Genomic DNA, 22,683 nt, shown 5'->3' on the forward strand with positions numbered 1-22,683 from the left:
ATATTTTGGAGGAAGGAAAGGTAAACCACGTCAGAGAGCAATGTGCGCATTCCAAGTAATCACCACAATGGATAGCCTGTACAAAAATAGTTCAGTTAGTCAATGCAGAATATACGGTCGCTAGAAGAAGTGCTCCTGATTTATCTGTTTACAAACATAGCCATTTCGAAGAACTATAAATTATAGTTAATTTACTAAACCTGTATAGTCTTGTATGACTTTGTCACTGTGGTATTGAGACAGGGGAATATAGTACTTCATTTACGATTTATTAGTTCACTTTTCTTGTCACAGTAATTACATTTCATTGTTTAACATTTTTCTTCGAAATATGACATGTAATTCATACTCTCGTTTACACACGTGTAAAAACGAAACACTAAAACCTTCTGCGTCCCATTCAGGATCTGGTCACTGCGTACAAGGTATCAAAGGAAGAAACCTCCGCATTCAGGACGCTGCGTGCAAGTTATGAATGGAGGAACGTCGCATCTGCATTTGACGCAGCCGTCAGTGCCAACAAGTAGCTCGTCGCCGATGTTCAGTTCGTGCTCTCCGAAAGAGCACTGGTCACCTGCAATGTAACGGAGAGGAGTGTGTATTATTGTTTACCATTCATACGTGCATAGTTGTTCCAGTCGCACACACACACACACACACAAAGACACGCACGCATGCACAAATAAAGATAGCACTTCAGACATCATCAAGAACACGAAATACTTAATACCAACGCATAATGGGCGATGAACGTGTCTACACTGGTGATGGAGGTGCGACTGATATTCAGTTGTTTCTGTAAATTAGTGACTTTCTTGTGTGTTGGTCACAAAGATATGAAATAAATTGCTTCTATCTAGTGCGTCTGCTCGTGCAGAAACTGCAAAACTCAAACTGATTCGTCAGTGAATACAGTAAAATTTAAACGTATGATTTCATACCAAGAGGTAAGAATCAGTGAAATCGTCTAGGACAGTTTCTGCGACAGCCTACCATACACTAATAGAGGTAAAAAGTGCCCAAGGGACGTTCAGTATCGAAAGCAACATGTAAAAGGTACCACTGTACTGCCTCTAATAATTATCCATTTGCGCCGGCCGAAGTGGCCGTGCGGTTCTAGGCGCTGCAGTCTGGAACCGCGAGACCGCTACGGTCGCAGGTTCGAATCCTGCCTCGGGCATGGATGAGTGTGATGTCCTTAGGTTAGTTAGGTTTAACTAGTTCTAAGTTCTAGGGGACTAATGACCTCAGAAGTTGAGTCCCATAGTGCTCAGAACCATTTGAACCATTTTTTTTATCCATTTGCTATAAATCCATCTAATGTGAATAACATTCCTAATCCAGCTTTTATGCAATAGTTACAAGGGACACCTTTAGCATAGTACGCTCGGAATCCCACAAAACCGTGCTTATGTTAACACTCAGTCATAAAAACAACAGGAGTGTGCGGTTTACTGTGCAAACTTTGTCCGGGGGGTATCATGAAGAGAATTAATCCTAAGAATGCGGTCCAAATATTACGGAAAAACTTTGGCCGTGGTGAATGTGGAATTGAAATCGGGATATTATACAACGTAATAAATCAGGTATTATAATGGGGACGCCACAGAAATAAATCACGTTACGCTGAATAGATATACTGATTTCGAAGAACAGGAAGAATCTCAACCTGAAGGGAGCTGTTCAAACAGTACACGACGTACATCTCCAGAGCGAAAGGAACAGTCCAGTCGAAGTGAGTACGAACTGTCTCCACCCAAATAGTCGAGGCCTATTCTATTAGAATCGTGCCTTCAATTCCAGTAGCAAACAAAGCAGGCGCTATGAGTGCATTAAAAGTAAATCAAATAGTGGATCAATCCTAAATTACACGCCTAGCAAAAGGCGAGCAGCAGCTAGTTTAGAAGGAAACAGACTGCCACCATTATAAACTATAAAAGAGCATGAAACATCGCAGTTTGATAATGCGAGGTCGTATCGATCTGCAGTTCACTATCGGCATCTGCAAATGTGGGCACTAGGACTGTCTAAAATTGATGACTCAGATATTTTCAAAGCTTCGATTTCTTTTATCGGCAGTCTTAAGGCTGTATATGACATTTCATCCAGACACATAGCTGCATTTGTCACGCCTAAGGGCATAGAAGACGCGAATAGTGTACGTTACAATGCACAACAGTTTGTGGACGCAGAACAGGGTGTGGAGAAAGAAAATGCACAGAAAAGTGACCAGAGTCAATTCTACCACGAAATGTCTTCATCACCAACATCGTCTCACAGAGGACGGAAAACTACAGTTAGTGTGTTGAAGTCTGTACATAGCTCTACCCACAGTTACACAATTAACATGGCTTTAACACTGACCGGCAGACTAGCAAACAAGCTCTAAATCGTTTTTCAAAAGGCACAACGGACTTCCGGCCCATATATTTCAAACAAACTTGAAACAACTTGCCCACGAAACATTCATGGGGAGGCAAGCAAAAGTGTAAAAATGAATAATGAACACATGAAACGTTTCCTAACTTCAGTCCTTGCGGAACATGTAACAAGTTAAAAGAACTTATTGCTGTGTGATTTCGACCACGCCATACAGATCACGCAAGTTTTTCAAACATAAATGTTATGCTGAATATGTTGCCACCGAAAACAACAAAATATTGCCAACCCTTTGATGTTTACTTCTTTCGGCAATATGTATAAACTGAGTGCTGATTTTGTAAAACTACAATGTAGCTAACCACAAGTGAAAACATGATTGTTATTTCATCAACTCCACTCCGTGATTTACAATCAATTTTCTGCGCCAAAATATACTGCTATGTTTCACTATGCTTGGCGAAAGGCATGTTATGACATTGACATACCCATACCATAGTTTAAAAATATAATTAGTGTGGCTTTTGATCTTGGATTGCTTGAATTCGAAAGCAATTGAAGGGTGAACAATGTTCTCTCCCACTTGTTTTATCCACTTCGTCAAAATCCCGCAACGGTGACCAATATAACCACTACCAGGTGTGTTGGATATGTCTCTTTTGCGCTATTATAATTACTTTAAGCACAGGATTTTTGACACTGTGGATTGAAAATGTAATCATACACTGACGTCACTGAATTATTTACAATTTCCGCCTACGATATTGTTATCATACTACTTTGTGTCTCTCTATTAATTTGTCACTCATGCTAGAATGCAACTTGTGCATGGAAATGACCTAGATCATTGTTTTCTTATGATCGAGTGTTTCGTGCTATTCCGAGCGTTCGAGCTCAAAGGTATCCTCTGTTAGCACAAATAACTTCTGCGGTGAACGAAAGTCTTTTCCGAAGAGGAAGGCTCTCTGAGTTTTCTAAATCTACAAATGTTTTCACACGCTTTCTCCAAGCAAATGGGACCGACATTTTACTGTGTCCACAAATATCAGCCCTCCACAGCATGCGTCACTAATTGTTTTACATTACATACCGTTTTAGCCAACGATACACAACCTGAAACATTCGTTGAGAATAAATTATAGGAGCGAAGGAAGGAGAATTTTTTTTCCTTAACGTACCGTTGATTAGGAGGTTATTAGCGACGGAGCATATGCTCGGATTGTGGAAGGACGAGGAAGAAAATGGGCCACGCCCTTTCACTGGAACCATCCCTGCATTTGTCTAAAGAGAGTCAGAGCAATCGCGGTTCACCTACATCTTGATGGCTGGGCTGGTATTTGAGCCTCAGTCCAACACGGTACGAGTTCCCTGTCTCACGACAGGGCCATCTTCTTCCATAACCTACACGATATCAATATGGTACCAGAAAATTCAGATAGCATACAGAATGGTGTCATTAGGAAACGTTTTTGGAGAAGATATAATGGAGAGTGGTTAGTCTGGTCAGAGGATGACCCCATATTTCGTCTGCGGAGGTAAATAACAACTTGAAAGGTGGCTACACTGAGCCACAGCGCCAGAGATTGCGCCAAAGAGTATTATTCACCCGCCTCCACTGGCAGTTCTTGTCGTGAAGGCGTCGTGGAGAGTAGTTGTTCAGAAGCGGTGGTAGGAGTGCTTGTCGTGAAGTCGTCATGGAGAGTGCTGGTTCAGATATTGACATATTGTTTTGATGGGCTAGACACCAGATGTTGTTGGATTAGGGATGCTGTAATGTGCTTTTCGTCAATATATATGAAGGTAAAAAAATTCCTTTTTTTATTTATTTCATTGTCTTAAACAATAATGCCTCTTGGTCACAGGTTCAGTCAACAAAGCATCTGGCTCGTGTTCTTGTATTAGACTGTATTTCTGGTTTCTATGTGCAATTATAGTATTTCAGTTTTATTTAATTAATTCAGTGTAAATGGTATTTAAAATATCTGGTCTTATTGAGGAAGAACCGTGCCAGATGTATACGTTGAATCATACTTGCACACACAGAACAGCTACACTTGTGTTTTGTTGTTTCGTAGGTTTTATAGTTGCTGGGGACTTAATTAATTAATTGTGTTAACGGAAGTTTTGTTTCATTCTTTGTTGTTATTCAATGGAGTCAGATTGCGTACTAATACTGGTCAGGGCCAACCGGTTACGAGACTGCGTAACCGGACAGACAGTAAAAATATGGGCATAAACAAAAAATTTAATTAAGCCCCCATGTAAACTACATGTAAATACTCAGAACCTGACGCACATATATAATGACGCCATCACGAGAGGTAACCACGTAATATTCAGATGTGATTACGTCCCCTCAGCACACACTCAGTTGCTTCATGTGCATCTTCATATTTCCTAGGCGCAGTGGTTGTTCCACAAAATTTCGGGCGTGCAGCCGCATAAATTTCACTTCTTCTTGTAATATTTCGGCTGTGTACCATTCAGCCTGCTGACGAGAGCAATCTGGAGGACGAGCTTCTACACTTGAGAAGGGTTTTCCAAGCCAACAGATATTCTCCTCAGCAGATACGTAAGGCACACTGAATGAAACCGACAGCGGACGTAAGGACTGCAGAGTCACGGAAAGTTCTACATCAATGGCTTTTGTGCCATACGTCGGAAGTCTATCGCCAAAAATAGGTCGGATCCTCAGCAAACCCAAGTGAAAGTAGCTTTCACCCTCCACCGAAGACAGAAGCGATCCTGGGTTACGTTAAGCATGATTTGATGCTTGGTAAGCTTGCGATTTACAAGATCCTCTGTGAGTGTGGCCGTTCATACATCAGACAGACGACGCATACAGTCCATGACGGATGCACAGAGCACCGCAGCTACACCCGGCCCTTACAACCTAATAAATCGGCGGTGGTAGAGCATTGTATTGACACTGGGCACTCTACGGTGTACAATAGCGTAGAAATTTTAGCCTCGACTTCAGCATTCTGCGACTCAGTAGTAAAAGAAGCAACTTTAATTCCGTTGGCGTCGAATTTAATTAATAGGGACAGCGGCTTCAGCTTGAAAAAATCATGAAATCCGGCACTTACTGTAATAAATTCACAAAGATGACGCAACTGTGCAGCTCGCAGTGAAACATCGATGTCACAATGTGGATTGACCATGCAGCTATAGATCTAATTTCATACATCTGTTGTACCTCTTTGTCGCCAATCAACGTCTCTGGCGCCCTGTGTATCAGTGGCCACATGCGCAGTGGCGCGGTCCGCGGGTTTAAAGGGATGGAGCAAGTGCTGCAGCGTTGGTCACGTCGGTTCACTGAGACGATGGCTGGACAGTATACAGCCAAAATATTAGAAGAAGAAGTGAAATTTATGCAGCTGCACGTCGGAAATTTTATGAAACACTCAATTACCTATCAGTAGCCCGTCTGAATCAATCACGTGTGTTGACTGTGTAATAACGGAGTTGTAACCGAGCCACGTGGCGCGGAGGACGCGCCATTTAAAATCCCCCGTCCAGACATGCAGATACAGGTTTCGCGCGAACGTCCTCTAAGCCGCTTAAGGCTAACGATGTACGGTTGCTAATATAGGAGGCCACTTTTCCCATCTTGTACTGCGTCTCTTTGATGGGGTCGTCATCGTCTCTCATTCACGTCAGGTACTCCTCAACAGATGGCAGCGTCCATTACCCAGTTATCTTGCGTACATGTTTAAACAGTGTATGTCACTAAAAAGGGAATGCTCAGAAATCTCTCAGTGCCTCAGAGTCTAGAACAATACTGTAGACCCTTTTGCACGGTCCATGGGCGAACTGTTTATCATTTAATATTCTTACGAAGGCTCAGAATGTCCTTAGAGAGACGCAGAGCGTGAAAATAAAAACCGAAAATCTCAGCAGGAGGACGGGTTATTAGTGGAACCTAATTAACCGCTAAACCCTCGATTGGTTTACAGAATCGAACCCCTGTTCAAACCTCTGATTATTTTACAAATGACTCAGTATATTAAATATTTGATGTTAATTATGTAAGCGAGAAAAAGTTTAGAAACAGATTAGGAAAGTTTTAAATTATGCTTAAAGTTGCTAGGAAGTCGCTAAGTGCTCTGATTATGAACCACTGAATGCATACAATACGAAAAATTTACGCTCCATTTTAAGCAAAAGTCAGTTTTTTCACGCATCTTAATGTTTCTGATGTTGTATCTCCTGAACTATGTGTCGTATAATGATATAATTTCGCAGATAAATTCAATGGAATATGTGAATACTGTCTGCGAAATACCTTACGAATGGACTTGGTTGTAAGGAAGCAATCAGTTAAAACGTCATGCCTGACAATGAAGATTTACTGCGCTAACAACGAAAGTGTGGTAGGCGATAAGGTTTTTTTTTCCTTTCTATCGTTTTATGGAGGGTTTCAGCGAGGAATAGTTTCTTAAATGTTTCAAATTATGTCAAGAGTTTACTGAATGTCGCTAAGTACTCTCATTGTCCAGAAACTGGATGAATAAAGTCGCGGTAATTGTGCGCTGTCATTTACGCTGCCTCAAAACGAACGCACAGTTTCTAACTGCAATACTTGACTTATTGTGTTAAACTTCCAACGTGAGATTACACCTCTTAATGACATGTCAGTATTCTAAACTTTTAATTTTGGTTAATAATTACGTGTGATATGAAAACCAAATTTTTGTTTCCCATGGAAGCGGTTACAAAGGCAACCTCCGAATGGTACCAGAATCGTTGTTTCGAGATAATCACTTACTAACGTAGCAGTTGCTTGACGTTACAACTGGTATCTTAACAAAGAGATAGTTTTAAATCTACAACGTTGGCTACTGAATTTGGCAGTTAGTGATTGTTGGCGAAGACCAATTGTATTACGCTAAGACAGCAACGTGAAGTAATATGTAAGTGCAACTCGAAGCATTATAGCAAATTTTAAAAAGAGACTGACTGACCTTGATTCTCTGTTGTAGATTCTGAGCTTCTCACCACGTTATCGTCTGCTGAAGCTGTAAGAAAGAAGATCCAATGATAAATTCAATCCGTTGTTGCGCCCGAAAAATTCTACATTTTACATACTAAATGAAAAAGAATATGAAAGAGGAAACACTTCCTAATGTTCTACAAAATTTTATTTGTTTTATCACCAAGCGGCTTTCGGCTTCTCAATCCATCTTCAGGTGACAACTGAATGTCACAAACACAGACATAGTGTGCGCGACTTACACAGATTTAATTTCCAGAAGAAATATTGGACCTTTGCTGATAGTCTTCTAGCAGAGAACCATCCATATAACGTACAAAGTGAATTTTTACATTCAGTCAAAAAAAAAAAAAAGCAGGAAGATTCCAACCAAGTACTAAAATTCATTTCATTTCTCACCATTTGTTATATGTATCTCCACTTGAAAACTTTCTTCGTTTACCCCCCTTTTTATTAATGTAATTATTTTAATATTTTTCTTATGCATCCTACGTAAATATTTTGTCGCTTTTGTAAGTATTCTGTCAAGCACCGACGGAAAATTCAGTAAATGTTTAATACAAAAGTTTTCGCTTTATTTTTTACAAAACTTTATCATCGTACGACATAGGTTCCAGGTCGTAAGTATATTTTCTTGTATGTATCTTATGGAAAAGGTTGGATACATGTTTGTCACATTCATTTTACGTACGCAACAGTACCCCGAACAGCAGCTGAGTGTAAGGTAAAGGCGGGACAGATGCCGTATATTTTTTTCGAATTTATTTTTATCAATATACATACACTTCAATCGCAATAAACTTTGGCAAGATTGATGGTTTGAACAGCGTATATTGTGACAGAAATTATCGTATTAGAAAAACCTTTGTAACAAAAGGAACATTGTCATGATATACAGTGGCATGTAAATTTAAGGAAAATATTAAATGACGGGCAAGATGCCGCAGAAGGGTGGGACAGGGGACCGATTCCAAAAGACATAAAGCCATCTAGAGCATCCTACATGTTGAATCCAATCAGTGTCAGACGACGCTTCTTGATAAAATTCAAGACAGTCTACTCATTCGTTTTCCTTTTTTCAAAATTTAATTCATCAGAGGAACTATCGTGTAGGGAAATATTATCATCCTCTTCTTCCTCTGGTTTTGGGGATTTTTCTTCTTTTAGCTGCTACACTTTTCTGTGCGCAAGCTTTCTCTGTCTTCTTTTCTTCAGCGATTTTTTTTTCTTTCTGCTGCTATTAACTCGTCGCATCTTACGTTCATTACTGACCGTTTTCTTTTGAATTTATTTCTCTGAGGTAGTGCAGGAAGAGGTGAAATCTGTTCCAGCAATTTTGATATGGAGTTTCTACATGAGGAGTGGCTGTCATTTACACTGCAGTTGCCGTGTGCAGTTGATCGAACAGTAGCCAAATTTGTGCAATGTTTGCAAGTAGAAAAGTGTCCTGTGAACAAGTTTGTTTCAGACGTTGATGTTGATGGATGATCTGGAGTCAAATCATTAGAGACATCTTCGATAGTTGGCAATTCAGCCTCAATATTATTAAAGTCTGAAACCTTGGCATGGTTAGGAATTACTGCTCTATCAAGCGGAATAATTCCAGTAACTCTGAATCCGGATAAACCAAACTGGACAATTGCAGAACGAGTCTATGCTCTCAGGAGCAACTCTCCATACTGCTGACTTGTAATTCTTCCGCTTTTCGTTGCTTTAGATACAATCCGTGAATGAAAAGTCTCTTTATAGTAATATTTTATCGCCTAGTGACTGTAAAAAGTATGGCTAGGCAAACAAACTACCGACACTTTGTTTCCAACAGCTGGACCAAAGAGGATGACAGAATTAATATGAGGGGCATCATGACCATCTGGCAGAAGTATAGCAGGGCCAGGTGCCTTTCTAGGAAGAAAATTGTTTTTGAACAAATGCATCAGAATATCAGTGTTGACATAAGCGGATCCTCTTCGCATAACAACATTTGATCCTGGAGGCATGCTGTCTTCAGCGTCTTGTTTTTTATTTACCCCTTTGCAAATTCAGTAAAGTGGTAAGAAATTTCTCTCGCCGTTAGAGCAGTCAATAAGTGTTATTGTCTCTCCATTTTCAGCAGAAGTAATAGCATGGACATACCTGCCTCCTTTTGCCGCCACAATCTTCCCACGTTAATTGTTTAGTTGTAGATGAGTTTCGTCTACGTGCTAGATACTACATGGTTTATCCAAACTCCGTTTTCTCACAATGGTTTTGGTAATAGATCAAAGTAAGAACTGACATCGTCTCTTTTCACTCCAGTCGCTCTGGCAACATACACTTCTTGTGCTTTTCTTACACTTAAGCCTGCATTGCTTTCTATGTAAAAATGAGAATTGCGAATCATCCCCTACACGTTTCGTTTCTTGATTGAATTTATTTTTCAATCCCATATGATCAGATAAATCGAAAGCAATTTGCCTGATATCTGATGATTTGGAAGCAGAGCTATATGTTTGTAATTTCTTTACATGGGCAACTAATTTCCTTTGTGCATCTTCACCCAAGTATGATAATAGTCCACATCTTTTTTTTTCTTGAAATTGTGCTTAGCAATTCTCCTCCTTAATGTTCGTTCTCGTATATTTTTCATTCGAGCTGCTTTCCTTTTAGTTATACCTTGCTCTTTGACTAGTCTCACAGCGTCTTGTAGATCTTCTGCAACCCATTTTCCCCTGTCTGCTGACCTAATGTGTTTTCCCAGGATTTTTCCGTAAAACAAAATCGTGTGGACACCTGTTAGCGTAGCAAATATCGCGGCATGCGTCCCACAGTAAGGGTGTGTCATCTGTTCGTTTTCAAGAAAATGGTAGGAAGGTGTGACGTGCAGCGGTGTGACTAGGTCTGGTACTGAGAGTTGTTTGAAATTCCTGCGGGAGAGAACGGGTAATGTCTGAAGGTGCGTGCAAGCTGGTATATGTATTTAGTGTTGCTGCAGAATACCTGTATTGGTGATTAGTTCATAGAATACTGAGTGCTGAGAATGGGCTTTACGATTTATGTAGTGGGTGAGAAGGCGCTCCGACATGAGAGGTTGTGGAAGTTGGCGTAGGATGCGCGTTGGGGAAGTCTGGGGCAATTGGAAGACAAGGTGGAGTATCATTCCATGGTTTGAAGGGATTTGTACAATTTAGGGGAGGCAGACTCCCAGGTAGTTTTGAAATTGTTAGTATGGGCTGGATGAGGGATTTATAGGTGAGGGTAATGATAGAATGATGTGGGTCCCAAGTAGTTAGAAGTTGTAGCAGGTTTCGGCCGTTGTGTTCTACTGCAAGGAGATATGCAATCCATGTGAGTTTTATATCAGAATGTAGTTCTAAATTATACGTTAGGCAAAGAATTGGGTTGGTTGTAGAGGGAGAGGTGGAAAACTGAACGATAGAATCACAGAGATGCGCGACTAAAGACAGTAACTTGGCTTTTCCTTGGAGTGACTTGCATTTCCCACTTGCTCGACCGGGAGACACAAGTGGCGTTGGAGGGAAGCGTGGGAGAATCAGAAGGTGTGGTGCGTAGCTAGGTAGGCGGTGCTGTCGGTATACCGCAGGAGATCGGTGGGAGGTGATGATTTCTGAATGTCTGAGGTGACTTGCTGCAAAGGAGGAAGGACAGGACAGAGCCTTGAGGCATCCCCGCAGTAGGGTGAAAGATCGTGGTGACAGGTTTCTTCGGCGTTGCTGTTTGCCCTGGTATGAGCGTGTTCTGTAGTATTACTTTAATGCAAATAGTACTGCAGAAATGATTGAGTCCACTAATTACCCAACAAACAGAAGAAGAACCAGGGATTTTGCCAGAAGAACCAGGGATTTTGCCGCCATACTCTCCTATTTATGAACTTCCGGGTTTTCGGCTCTTAGTAAAATCGCTAACGCCAGTTGTTGCTGCGGAATTACAAACGAATTCCTCACAAGGGAACCTCCCCTTCGTTCTACCTCCGATTTAGTGGTCAGATGGGCCACTGAACAGACCTTCAAAAACTGAACATACACTCCTGGAAATGGAAAAAAGAACACATTGACACCGGTGTGTCAGACCCACCATACTTGCTCCGGACACTGCGAGAGGGCTGTACAAGCAATGATCACACGCACGGCACAGCGGACACACCAGGAACCGCGGTGTTGGCCGTCGAATGGCGCTAGCTGCGCAGCATTTGTGCACCGCCGCCGTCAGTGTCAGCCAGTTTGCCGTGGCATACGGAGCTCCATCGCAGTCTTTAACACTGGTAGCATGCCGCGACAGCGTGGACGTGAACCGTATGTGCATTTGACGGACTTTGAGCGAGGGCGTATAGTGGGCATGCGGGAGGCCGGGTGGACGTACCGCCGAATTGCTCAACACGTGGGGCGTGAGGTCTCCACGGTACATCGATGTTGTCGCCAGTGGTCGGCGGAAGGTGCACGTGCCCGTCGACCTGGGACCGGACCGCAGCGACGCACGGATGCACGCCAAGACCGTAGGGTCCTACGCAGTGCCGTAGGGGACCGCACCGCCACTTCCCAGCAAATTAGGGACACTGTTGCTCCAGGGGTATCGGCGAGGACCATTCGCAACCGTCTCCATGAAGCTGGGCTACGGTCCCGCACACCGTTAGGCCGTCTTCCGCTCACGCCCCAACACCGTGCAGCCCGCCTCCAGTGGTGTCGCGACAGGCGTGAATGGAGGGACGAATGGAGACGTGTCGTCTTCAGCGATGAGAGTCGCTTCTGCCTTGGTGCCAATGATGGTCGTATGCGTGTTTGGCGCCGTGCAGGTGAGCGCCACAATCAGGACTGCATACGACCGAGGCACACAGGGCCAACACCCGGCATCATGGTGTGGGGAGCGATCTCCTACACTGGCCGTACACCACTGGTGATCGTCGAGGGAACACTGAATAGTGCACGGTACATCCAAACCGTCATCGAACCCATCGTTCTACCATTCCTAGACCGTCAAGGGAACTTGCTGTTCCAACAGGACAATGCACGTCTGCATGTATCCTGTGCCACCCAACGTCGTCTAGAAGGTGTAAGTCAACTACCCTGGCCAGCAAGATCTCCGGATCTGTCCCCCATTGAGCATGTTTGGGACTGGATGAAGCGTCGTCTCACGCGGTCTGCACGTCCAGCACGAACGCTGGTCCAACTGAGGCGCCAGGTGGAAATGGCATGGCAAGCCGTTCCACAGGACTACATCCAGCATCTCTACGATCGTCTCCATGGGAGAATAGCAGCCTGCATTGCTGCGAAAGGTGGATATACACTGTACTAGTGCCGACATTGTGCATGCTCTGTTGCCTGTGTCTATGTGCCTGTGGTTCCGTCAGTGTGATCATGTGATGTATCTGACCCCAGGAATGTGTCAATAAAGTTTCCCCTTCCTGGGACAATGAATTCACGGTGTTCTTATTTCAATTTCCAGGAGTGTAGATTAAGCATGAAAACAGGAAGAAAGTGTACTGAACTGTGCAAAAAAAAAAAAAAAAAAAAAAAATGCAGAATAGAGACAGTGTCCAAGGGCCGTTCACTGTGCAATACATAATAAAAACGGAGTGAATGGAGTAATTTTGAACTTGAACGGGTATCATGTGACGTCCGTCTCGAACAAATGCAACGACCAATAACGAAGAAAATGAGGTTTATAAAAGTGGTGACTGTGTTGGGGCACTAATCGGGCAAACGGTGGTCGAAGTTCCCTCGTACCAATACTATTTTTTTTTCGCTGTATTCAAATTTGTGTCTGTATCGTGGTGCAACGTCCGTTTGCAATAGCAAGGTGTAAGGAAGGGACCTGTAATGAAAGCTGATTCTGTACAACTACTCTATTAGCAACGGAAAGGAAGTGGCTTTCGAATGAGAACCAGGAAACCTTTGATGACAAGCCGACAATTCAACCGAATCCTCCACCGGAAAACGCGTCTGGTGTGTCATACACGGCATTAGTGACAGTACATGTGTCGTTTGACAGGTATCTCTTACCGGTGCACCTAATTTGTGCGCCTGGTGAGTGGAATATGCCTCCTTGATCGATTTAGGTGTTTGTACGAATGTGAATGTGATCACTCCCAAGGAAATGGTGTAAACATAACAGTTTGTCACACAACCTGCACCAAATTAACGCAACAGTTTCACAGCCACACAGTTTCTCTGTGCTGTGTCAAAACATATGTTTTTAACGTTTTTGAAGTGCGCCGTTTCGGAAGTTTTCATTCTTGAATTTCTTTGTTGTAATTAAGTGCACACCCGATTATTTGTTGTTTTCATTTATGTGAGATGCTATGTGCTACCGCACATGCTCTCACATTTACTTGCGTCGTTAAAGTATTCTTACTACTGGACTTACGGTACATTCTACAACCAATTTATAGTATGACAACTGCCAACACTACAGAAAAAGAACGCACATTTCAGTAACCGGACGGACAGTTCATAATATTGTGAAATAAATAATCAGCACATGGGTGTTCAGAACACGGCCTGTCCGTTTTGTAGTCCAGCAGCGTGATCACTGAACCACGACCACTTCGCTCCTACACTTTGCTCGACACTGACTTTTTTAAAATTGGACGGTTTGCTTTTCCTATTTTGCTTTTTTTTCACACGTCGGTACACCTTCTCCCTGTTTTCATGCTTGATCTGTGTCCAGTTTTTGACGGACTGTCCGCTCGGCCATCCTACCACTTAATCTGGGCAGGGGGGGGGGGGGAGGGGGGATGTGGTATGTGCTGTCTGGAGTTTCACTTAGAACTGTTGCCGAGTGTCGAGCGTCCGTTGCCGGTTGGGACACGGAAGTAATTTGGTCTAGTGAAAGCGTCTGAATCGCAGTTAAAGCAACGGGAATGTCCCATGAGTCTAAGCAGAATTTGCAGTTGCTAGGCATTCCAAGACTGCAGTACAACTTCTTCGAAACGCCTTGCGTCCTCACAGCCAACACGGCAGTTTAGTAACGGATCTCGAAAGCTTCAGCTTGGGTACAGTAAAATTCTCGCATCAAAGCAATCACGAAACATTTTCAGCGGTCACTCTGTGAATCACTAAATAATATTAAAATGCACTTCATTTACATACGTGTATAAAGTGGCTTTTGAAACTTAATCGTTAATTTTTTAGTAGAGGAAATTACGGCAAAGTAAGTTGCAATACTTACGGCAGTGAAATCTGTAAGCACAACAGTTGTCATCCTCACGGAATATCGGAGCACATTTTGCAATTTCAGACGGTCTCTGGAAGAGGGAATACTCACAGGCGTTCTTCTTACACCAGGGTCCATCCAAGGTTCCTGCAAAAGAGCGTTAGCTTGTTAAGAATTTAATGACGCTAGAAAACTCATCGAAAACTCAAAGATATTTACTGGCAATACCAGCACCTTCATGTCTGTGCTTTAACTTTGGAGACAAATTCTGTTTTGAGTACTCTGTTCTGAGAGCTTACTTTAGTAAAAACATTCCCATGTACTTCAGGCGGAAGGCCTAGCACCGCTGAGTCTTCAGAATTGAAAAATATGTTTATTCGTAGAATCCGAGATGCAGAAATTACTTTTCCCTTTTTGAGGATAGTTATAAACTGTCTAGTTTCCAGAAATCTGCTACACTATACAACCGATCATTACTAGCGGCTTACTGAACTTGGAAATAATGGATTAGAACTGCCTAACTAATGGCAGTGGATACCGAGGACAACGAGATGTCGTACCGAATTAAGCGCACGAGAAATGGTCAAAACCCGACGAGATACTTCTAAGTTCAGGAAACCATACTGCTATTTGACACAAGTGATTTACAGCAACACCGCAGCGTGCAACAAAACGTCGTGGCCCCGAACTGTAACACGCTTCTACTACTGACCGTTTGGAATTATGCAGAACATTTGTGTTTCTTTCCTTTTATCTGTTAACGTTGCTTATTTTAAACTGTAATAATTTTGTGTATGCAAATCCAATGTGACGTATTACGCATAATCAATGTTTTTACTTATTATCTAATCTTAATTCTGTTTATGTAATTTTGTTGTAATTTTAGGAGCTTCGACTCTTTAGGAAAATTAATATCTGTGAATAATGCTAGGAAGGAACAGTTGAGGAGCGATTGTGAGCTATGTTATGTTGCAACTACGAGATAAACTGAATATTACGGGTGAAACGGACTGTCTTCGTTTGGAGCAGTGAGCTGACTATAGTCTGGTTTGGTACGCTCAAAACTGTATTGGAATCTGTGGAAGGGCCGCGCTCCTCAATTACTTTTGGTGAAGCGAAAAATAAACAGACGGGCTGCAAGTCGGTGTTGGTGTTCGCCAATTGTCCACTGTTGTTTTCGAAACCTCCGTTCTCGCTATTAAATTAACTCGGTTAACCTTGCCCCGTATTCTGTTAGGATTAGTGAGTTTTTATTTACTGTGTATTCTGACGGACAAGCGATCGGCGAGACAACAGAGCGTCGGCGCCAGAGATCTTGCTGCAGTCGTCTCAGGTAGGAAGCTGCCGGACGAACATCTCTGCAGTCACACTGTCAACTGTCAACCGACATTATTGAAGAGCATCGATACAATTAATCTACTGTAGACAAATATTAGTGAAGTGTTTTACATAGTTTCAGGTCAGTTTTCAGTTTACCTTTTAACAGTTCTCCTTCAGATACACCTCAAATTAAATTTACGCTTGGAGTTTTGAGGACAGCCGCGCGGGATTAGTCGAGCGGTCTTGGGAGCTGCAGTCATGGACTGTGCGGCTGATCCCGGCGGAGGTTCGAGTCTTCCCTCGGGCATGGGTGTGCGTGTTTGTCCTTAGGATAATTTAGGTAAAGTAGTGTGTAAGCTTAGGGACTGATGACCTTAGCAGTTAAGACTCATAAGATATCACACACATTAGAATTTTATTTATTTATTTATTTATTTATTTTTTTAGGCCAATTTCGATGCCACGGCTTTACGTAGTCGCCACGTGACAAACTTTGTTGATCTACCGGTTATAATTTAACTAACAATATTTAAAGACACAAGGGGCAAGGGTTGAAGAATTTTGTTCTTCTGTTGCTGTGAACTCATATTATTGAAGATAGTATCGTGAAACAGTAGAGGCGTCTACCATCAGATAAAGGCGACTTGAAGTCGAAATTATTTACAGCTGCGCCATTCAAGGTAGGTAATTGCACAGTCTTCAGTGCTGATATTCCGTATTACAGGTAAAGGTAATTTGCTTGATTGTTGATTGCACTGTTTAATAATGAAAGCTACCCAACAAGGACGTCCTGAATTCTAAAATTATAAATTGCTATCAATAATAAATCGACATGCATAAAATTTACTAGTTTGTTGGAAGACGTTTTATGTATAACGAGATTGCGCTATCTACCTACATGCGCTTCTTCAGTAGCAAATAGCAACCCAGAGTTACAGCAGCTCTTGATAAATAATATTTGTAGATATTTTATCTTTTTTGTGTCTCACTTATATATATTTATTTTGCGTAAGACCGGAGTGTACTTGTGTTCAGTGCCTGCGATCTCAGCCAATCTTAGAGACAGACGCTATCTAGCAGATACTGTAAAAGACATATTAGTTCAGGACAATAGACGCTATGTAGCAGATACTATAAAAGACATATTAGTTCAGGACACAATAGACTGCATGTGGCGTGGATTAAACGGACAGGTGTGTGGTGATTTAATCCCAACAGTTTACGAGGTGTTTTGGTGGACGTTATGAAACAGAGCTTCTATTTATTACGGGCAGTAAGGTACTCTCAAATTTTACAAACTAATTGACAAGGTGGCGTAAGGTGGAAGGTGCGTACGACACTACCTACATGAAAGTAGAAAATGACAGTCGCTGTAACTTATGCATAAACAGTCTTAACCGAACAGCAGAAGTAAACCAGAAGCTCAAAGTAAATAAGAAGGAGTTAGAGCCATTTTAAGACTTCCCCTAATTTGATCAAAACAGTGTCTAAACTACTCTAAATCTTCATTAAAAGTGGAGCTAAATTCTCAGGAATCGATATAAGAGAGATCCTGATAAGATTAATAAGTCCAGAGAGCGTGCGTTTTGGAACCAAACCAGTACGAGTTCTATTGGCCTCATCAGTGCGGACAGGGCGGGATGGCTATAGGAGCGGTGGGACGCTGGATTTGCATTTGGCAAGACGCGGTTCAAATCCCCATCTGACCAACCAGGAATTTCCTTGAATTCCGTATACAACTTATGGAAAATGCCAGGACAGTTTGTTTGAAGAGGAAACGACAGAGTTCATTCGCCGGCCTTTCCCCAAGCGAGGTTCGAGTTCGTCTCTAACTTCCTTTTCAGCGATACTGAAATTTTCGTCCACACTGTCGGGAAAAAAATCATTGTTCCAAGAAGGGGTTGTGCGACTTAAACGAAAGTTGGTAGGCGTGTTTCTGCACCTGAAAGATGGTATCTATTTAAACGTCTGGCCATTCGCATAAGAATGCCGCTAGCAGCGCCACTATGAGAATGCAAGTCAGGTTGGCTTTAAATACAAACTGTAACGGTCTTGAGCGTTAATTATCTTAGAGATTGGGTATGGTGAGTCGATGTTAGTCCAGAATGGCTTTAAGATGACAAAGTCACCACTATGAACATCTCACTGAGTTTGAACGTAGTCGTGTAATGGAGGTACGAAAAACTGGATGTTCCTTCTGCGATACTGCAGAGAGACTTGGTGGGAATGTTGCCACTGTACATGACAGCTGTCAGCGGTGATCACGAGAATGACGGTCGCAAGAAGACCGGTTTCCGGACGACTACGTGCCACTACCGAGAGGGAAGACCGTCGTGTCCGGATTGTGGCTCTGGCGCATTGTGTTACATCCGCAGGAGCTATCTGAGCAGCAGTTAGAACCACAGTGACAGAACGAACGATTACAAATTGTATATTTGAAGTACATCTCCGAGCAAGACACCCTGTACCGTACATTCCATTGACCCCAGACCAGCGCCATTTGCGACTTCAGTAGTGTCAAGCGAGGGCTCATTGGAAGGCAGAGCGGAGGTTCGTTGTGTTTTTCGGTGGAAGCTGAATCTGCCTAGGTGCCAGTGGTGGCCGTGTTTTGGTTAGAAGGAGGCCTGCTGGGAGCCTGCAACCAACCTGTCCGTGTGCTAGACACACTGAATCCACACCTTGGGTGAGGTTTCGTACGACGAACCCTGACTGCAAATTTGTGAATCAGTCTGGTGATTCGAATGTTGTGCTGCCATTTATGAACAGCATTCCCAGGGGTATTTTCTAACAGGATAACGCGCGCCCACATACCACTGTTGTAAGCCAACACGTTGCCTTGGACTGCTCGATCACCTGTCTCCAATCGAGCACATATCGGACATTAACGGACTGCAGCTTCATTCGCAAAAATTTTATCAACAGAAAGAAAGTCACCTTCCCACCATGGACTCCCATTTGAGTTTCCGAAGCATCTCCGTAGTGCTTTGTCCGAGCCTACAGGTAAAAGCTCCTGTATTGTCTGATGAAGTGCAACAAGCAAGGAATCCATCCCACAAACTGACATCCGGCACCTGTTAAACATCGTGCATGGACGTTCGCATGCTTGCATTTAATATTCTAGCGGTTGCACCGGTTATTAAAGTACCAGCTCTTTAGATTTGTAACGGCTTCTCTCGCGCTTACATTAGCCTGCCGTGTTACAGTGTCATTCACTTGAACATTTTACCTAGACAAATGTATCCCCGAAATTTCATTGTTCTACAGTAATTTTTTCTTTTTGCTGTTGCGATTTTTTCCGTCAGTGTAAAGACTCCAACACAGTAACTGTATTCAAAATATTTGCTAAGACTAGCAACCCTCCACGTACACACACACAACACCCGACAAGGTACGTCTGGAACGTTCAGCGAATAGTCTCATAAAGGAAGCTAGAGTTACAAACAAAATACGCTCACTAGCCTTCACAATAATCACCTTTAGCTACAACACACATCGGAAATTGATTGTAAAGCTGTTGGAGAATATTAGCGAAATATTAGCGAACGCTTTCGTTGGAAGCAGCGCGGTCGCACGCTGTTGAATATCCGCATCGTTGCAGGAGATGAGATTTCCTGTTAGGGATAGGATCCGGAGATCAAGCGAAAGTCGATGGCATGGTGTTCATCGTATTCCCCACCATGAAGAAAAACATTGGCTGAGGAAATCCGAGATTAGGACGATGTTGATCGTCTGTTTCGACAGCAAGACGTTGAGGGACCGTGAATTTCTACCCGAGACAGGTGGGAAAGACGATGAGAAGCACGTCATTTAGTGCTGCATAGTTTCTGGACAGCGTTTGCTTACAGTTTACAACAACCTTACAACCAAAGTCAGCAGTGTGTTGTCGCTACTGGTGATTACTTCGAAGGCCGGAAGAGATATTTTGTTTGTGACTCTTATCTCCTTTATTTTCTGAGACCATTCGCCGTGCTTTTCAGACGAACCTAGTAGAATATTCTGTTTATATATCTTGAGGCTTGGCATTTTTATCACTGATTTTACGAGGGTCGTTCAATAAATAATGCAATAATTTTTTCTCGGCCAGCTTAGGTCAAAAAAATTCGGGAATTGTTGTGGTATATTGTGAAGTATTCCCGCTTGAGCCCGCACAGTTTTATGAAGTTCCGCTTGGTGGCGGCTCTACGGTTGCCTTCAAAATGGTGTCAGTGACGTAAGCACAGAGCTGTCACTGACTTTTGGCGCAAGACCAGATGATCGCAGGTATTCATAGGCGCCTGCAGAACGTCTACAGAGACAAATGTGGTGAAAAAAGGCACGGTGAGTCGTTGGGCGAGGTGTGTGTCAACATCGCAACAAGATCGTGGAAACCTGTCCGATTTCCTGTGTGCCGGTCGGCGGCACGCAGCTGTGACTCCTGCAATGTTGGAACGTGCGGACACTCTCATTCGGGGTGATCGACGGATCTGTCACCAGTATGGGCAGTCAAATGTGCTGGGTTCATCTCCGTCTAACAGAACACGATACAGAGTAATGAAAGAATTGATTGCGCCTTACAAGACCAATCGTGACAATTTTTTGTCGTACATCGTAACAGGCGATGAACCATGGGCTCATCACCTCGAACTTTAAGCAAAACAGCAATCCACAGAGCGGAGGCACACGACCTCTCCCCTGTAGAGAAAGTTCAAGTAAAGTCGTGGCAGCGGTCTTCTGGGACTTCGAGGGTTTATTCTGTTCGATGTCCTCCCTCATGGTTGAACGATCAACCCTGAAGTGTGTCGCACTACCCTCAAGAATTTTAAGAAGCTACTTCAGCGTGTTCGTCGCCAAAAAAAATGCAAACGTACTTCTGCTTTCCTGTGACAAAGCAAGAAAGCCTCACGCAAGTCCGCACAGTCGAGAGGAGCTCACAAAACTTCATTGGACTGTTCCTCCTCATCCACCTCACAGCCAGAATCTCGCACCTTCCGACTTCCATCTATTTGTCCCAACGAAGTATGCAATGTGCGGTAAGCATTACATGGATAGTGTGGAGGTTACTGATGCGGCAAGAAGTTGTCTCTGACAAGTAGAGTGGTACCATGCTGGCGTACAGGTCCTCCCAGTATGATGACGTAAGGCCATCGAATTGAACGGAGATTATGTTAAAAATAGCGTTCTGTAGCCTAAGGAGTGTGTAACAATATGGTGTAATGGAATCCTGAATAAAGCCAGTTTAATTTCGGAGACCAACGTGTTACGTTGCTTATTGAACGGCCTCGTAAATACAATCAGTGTATTCCTGCCTTAATATTTTTGGAATTTTATGGATTAAAATTTCAGTCTCGGTGAAAGGGTAGTTAGCGTTAAACCTTCAATGAATGAAGGCATCGTTAAAGTCGAAGCCTAAACTCACATTGTAGATGGACAGGAATGAAATCTGCCGTTATCCTTTTCAAACGAACCATCCTTTTATTTACCGTAAGTGATTTAGGAATTCTATAGAAGTGACTGATTGGACAGATGGGGATCAGAACCTTCGTCTTTGAAAATGCAAGTCGAATTTGTTATCGCTGCTATAGCCATCTCGAGCGGTCCGAGCTGACGACGCCAGCAGAACACGTATTAATTATGTCCTGTGTAGATTGGATGCATTCACCAAGACTGCATGCACATTGTACGTTTAGTGTGCAAACAGATGGTCTTAATCACATCACGATGCGAAATACATTTTCTGTCTGATAACTCAATATAATAAGCGACGTTAGATTAAGAAGAAAGACGGAAAGGAAGATGGATATCTTGTAATTTAAGAATTGGCGCTCCTCATTAGTTAAACACATAGTTGGATTTCGTTTCTCTACATTATTAGACACTCAAATTAAAGAGATAACCGTTAAAGCTAGAATTCGGTTAAATTTTGGGAATCCATTAACAATTAAATACAACTCGCTATATTTTTAGACCCTGACTGTATTTAACTTATCACAATTCTTGCTCTGAAGTAGAGCTTCGAGTATGTTGGCTTAAAAGAGTTGCACAATGTTCTGCATTTTAAATATTTCAAGAGGTCACATTCCGAATCCATATTGGTCAATAAAAATGTATGTATAAAACAACCATTATTTTTCACCATTTTCCTATAGAGTAACGTGCAAGATATTCGTTGGAGTAAACAATTCTCATTAATTATTGAATAAAGGAATGAAGTTTTTTACATAAACGTGGAGTACTGATGCAAGTTGTTCAGTTGCTATGGTTTCTCAGCCATTGGGCTGCAAGGCAGTAACTGTGTGTGTGTATTTGAATTGATATTCATAACAGTCTCGGTTTAATCTAGCCTAAAATGTTCACATTCAAAACGGAAAGCATACAATTAATATTTACTATAACTCGTCTTTCTTCAGAGATGCTGGATGTTTTTAAAGTGCGTTATCCATTCAAAATGATAATATCCAATTTTCAACGCCTCCTTGATAGCGCACGCCATATCACGCGTCCGCGTTTGTGCCTAGACGACTCTACAATCGGTCACACAGTGGTTAACGATTTCTGTGAACTGTGCCTAGCATGTGTCACGTGCCAACAGCAAAGAAATGTTGAAAATTGAATATTGTCCTTTTGAATATACAACGCCCTTTAAAAACCTCATTTATCTCTGAAGAGTGATAACTAACAGCAAATATTAACTGTTTGCTTTTCGGTTTTGGATGTGATCTTTCCAAGCTAGCCTACTTGTTCACAAGTACACGATGCTAGTTGGTTACATTAATGTTTTATGAAATGATATAAGCAGAGATGACGCGCAAATACTCGTCACATGTGAGAGTAAATTTAATTATTAACATGTATGGAGGTAACAC

The 22,683-nt window shown here is 42.5% G+C and overlaps 1 protein-coding gene across 1 annotated transcript in view; it reads right to left on the reverse strand.

The window, feature by feature from the left end:
* Window positions 1-248: 248 nt before the first annotated feature.
* LOC126149760 (uncharacterized) overlaps window positions 249-22,683 on the reverse strand; it is a 53,596-nt gene continuing 31,161 nt past the window's right edge. The window contains exons 6-8 of the mRNA XM_049915832.1: window positions 14,537-14,668; window positions 7,347-7,400; window positions 249-574 (exon numbers count right to left, since the gene is read on the reverse strand). Coding sequence (XP_049771789.1) covers window positions 429-574; window positions 7,347-7,400; window positions 14,537-14,668 — 332 coding nt within the window. The 3' untranslated portion in view covers window positions 249-428. The remainder of the gene's footprint in view (window positions 575-7,346; window positions 7,401-14,536; window positions 14,669-22,683) is intronic.

This window comes from Schistocerca cancellata, chromosome 2 (genome assembly GCF_023864275.1).
Source record: "Schistocerca cancellata isolate TAMUIC-IGC-003103 chromosome 2, iqSchCanc2.1, whole genome shotgun sequence".
In the NCBI taxonomy this organism is placed as follows: Eukaryota; Metazoa; Arthropoda; class Insecta; order Orthoptera; family Acrididae; genus Schistocerca; species Schistocerca cancellata.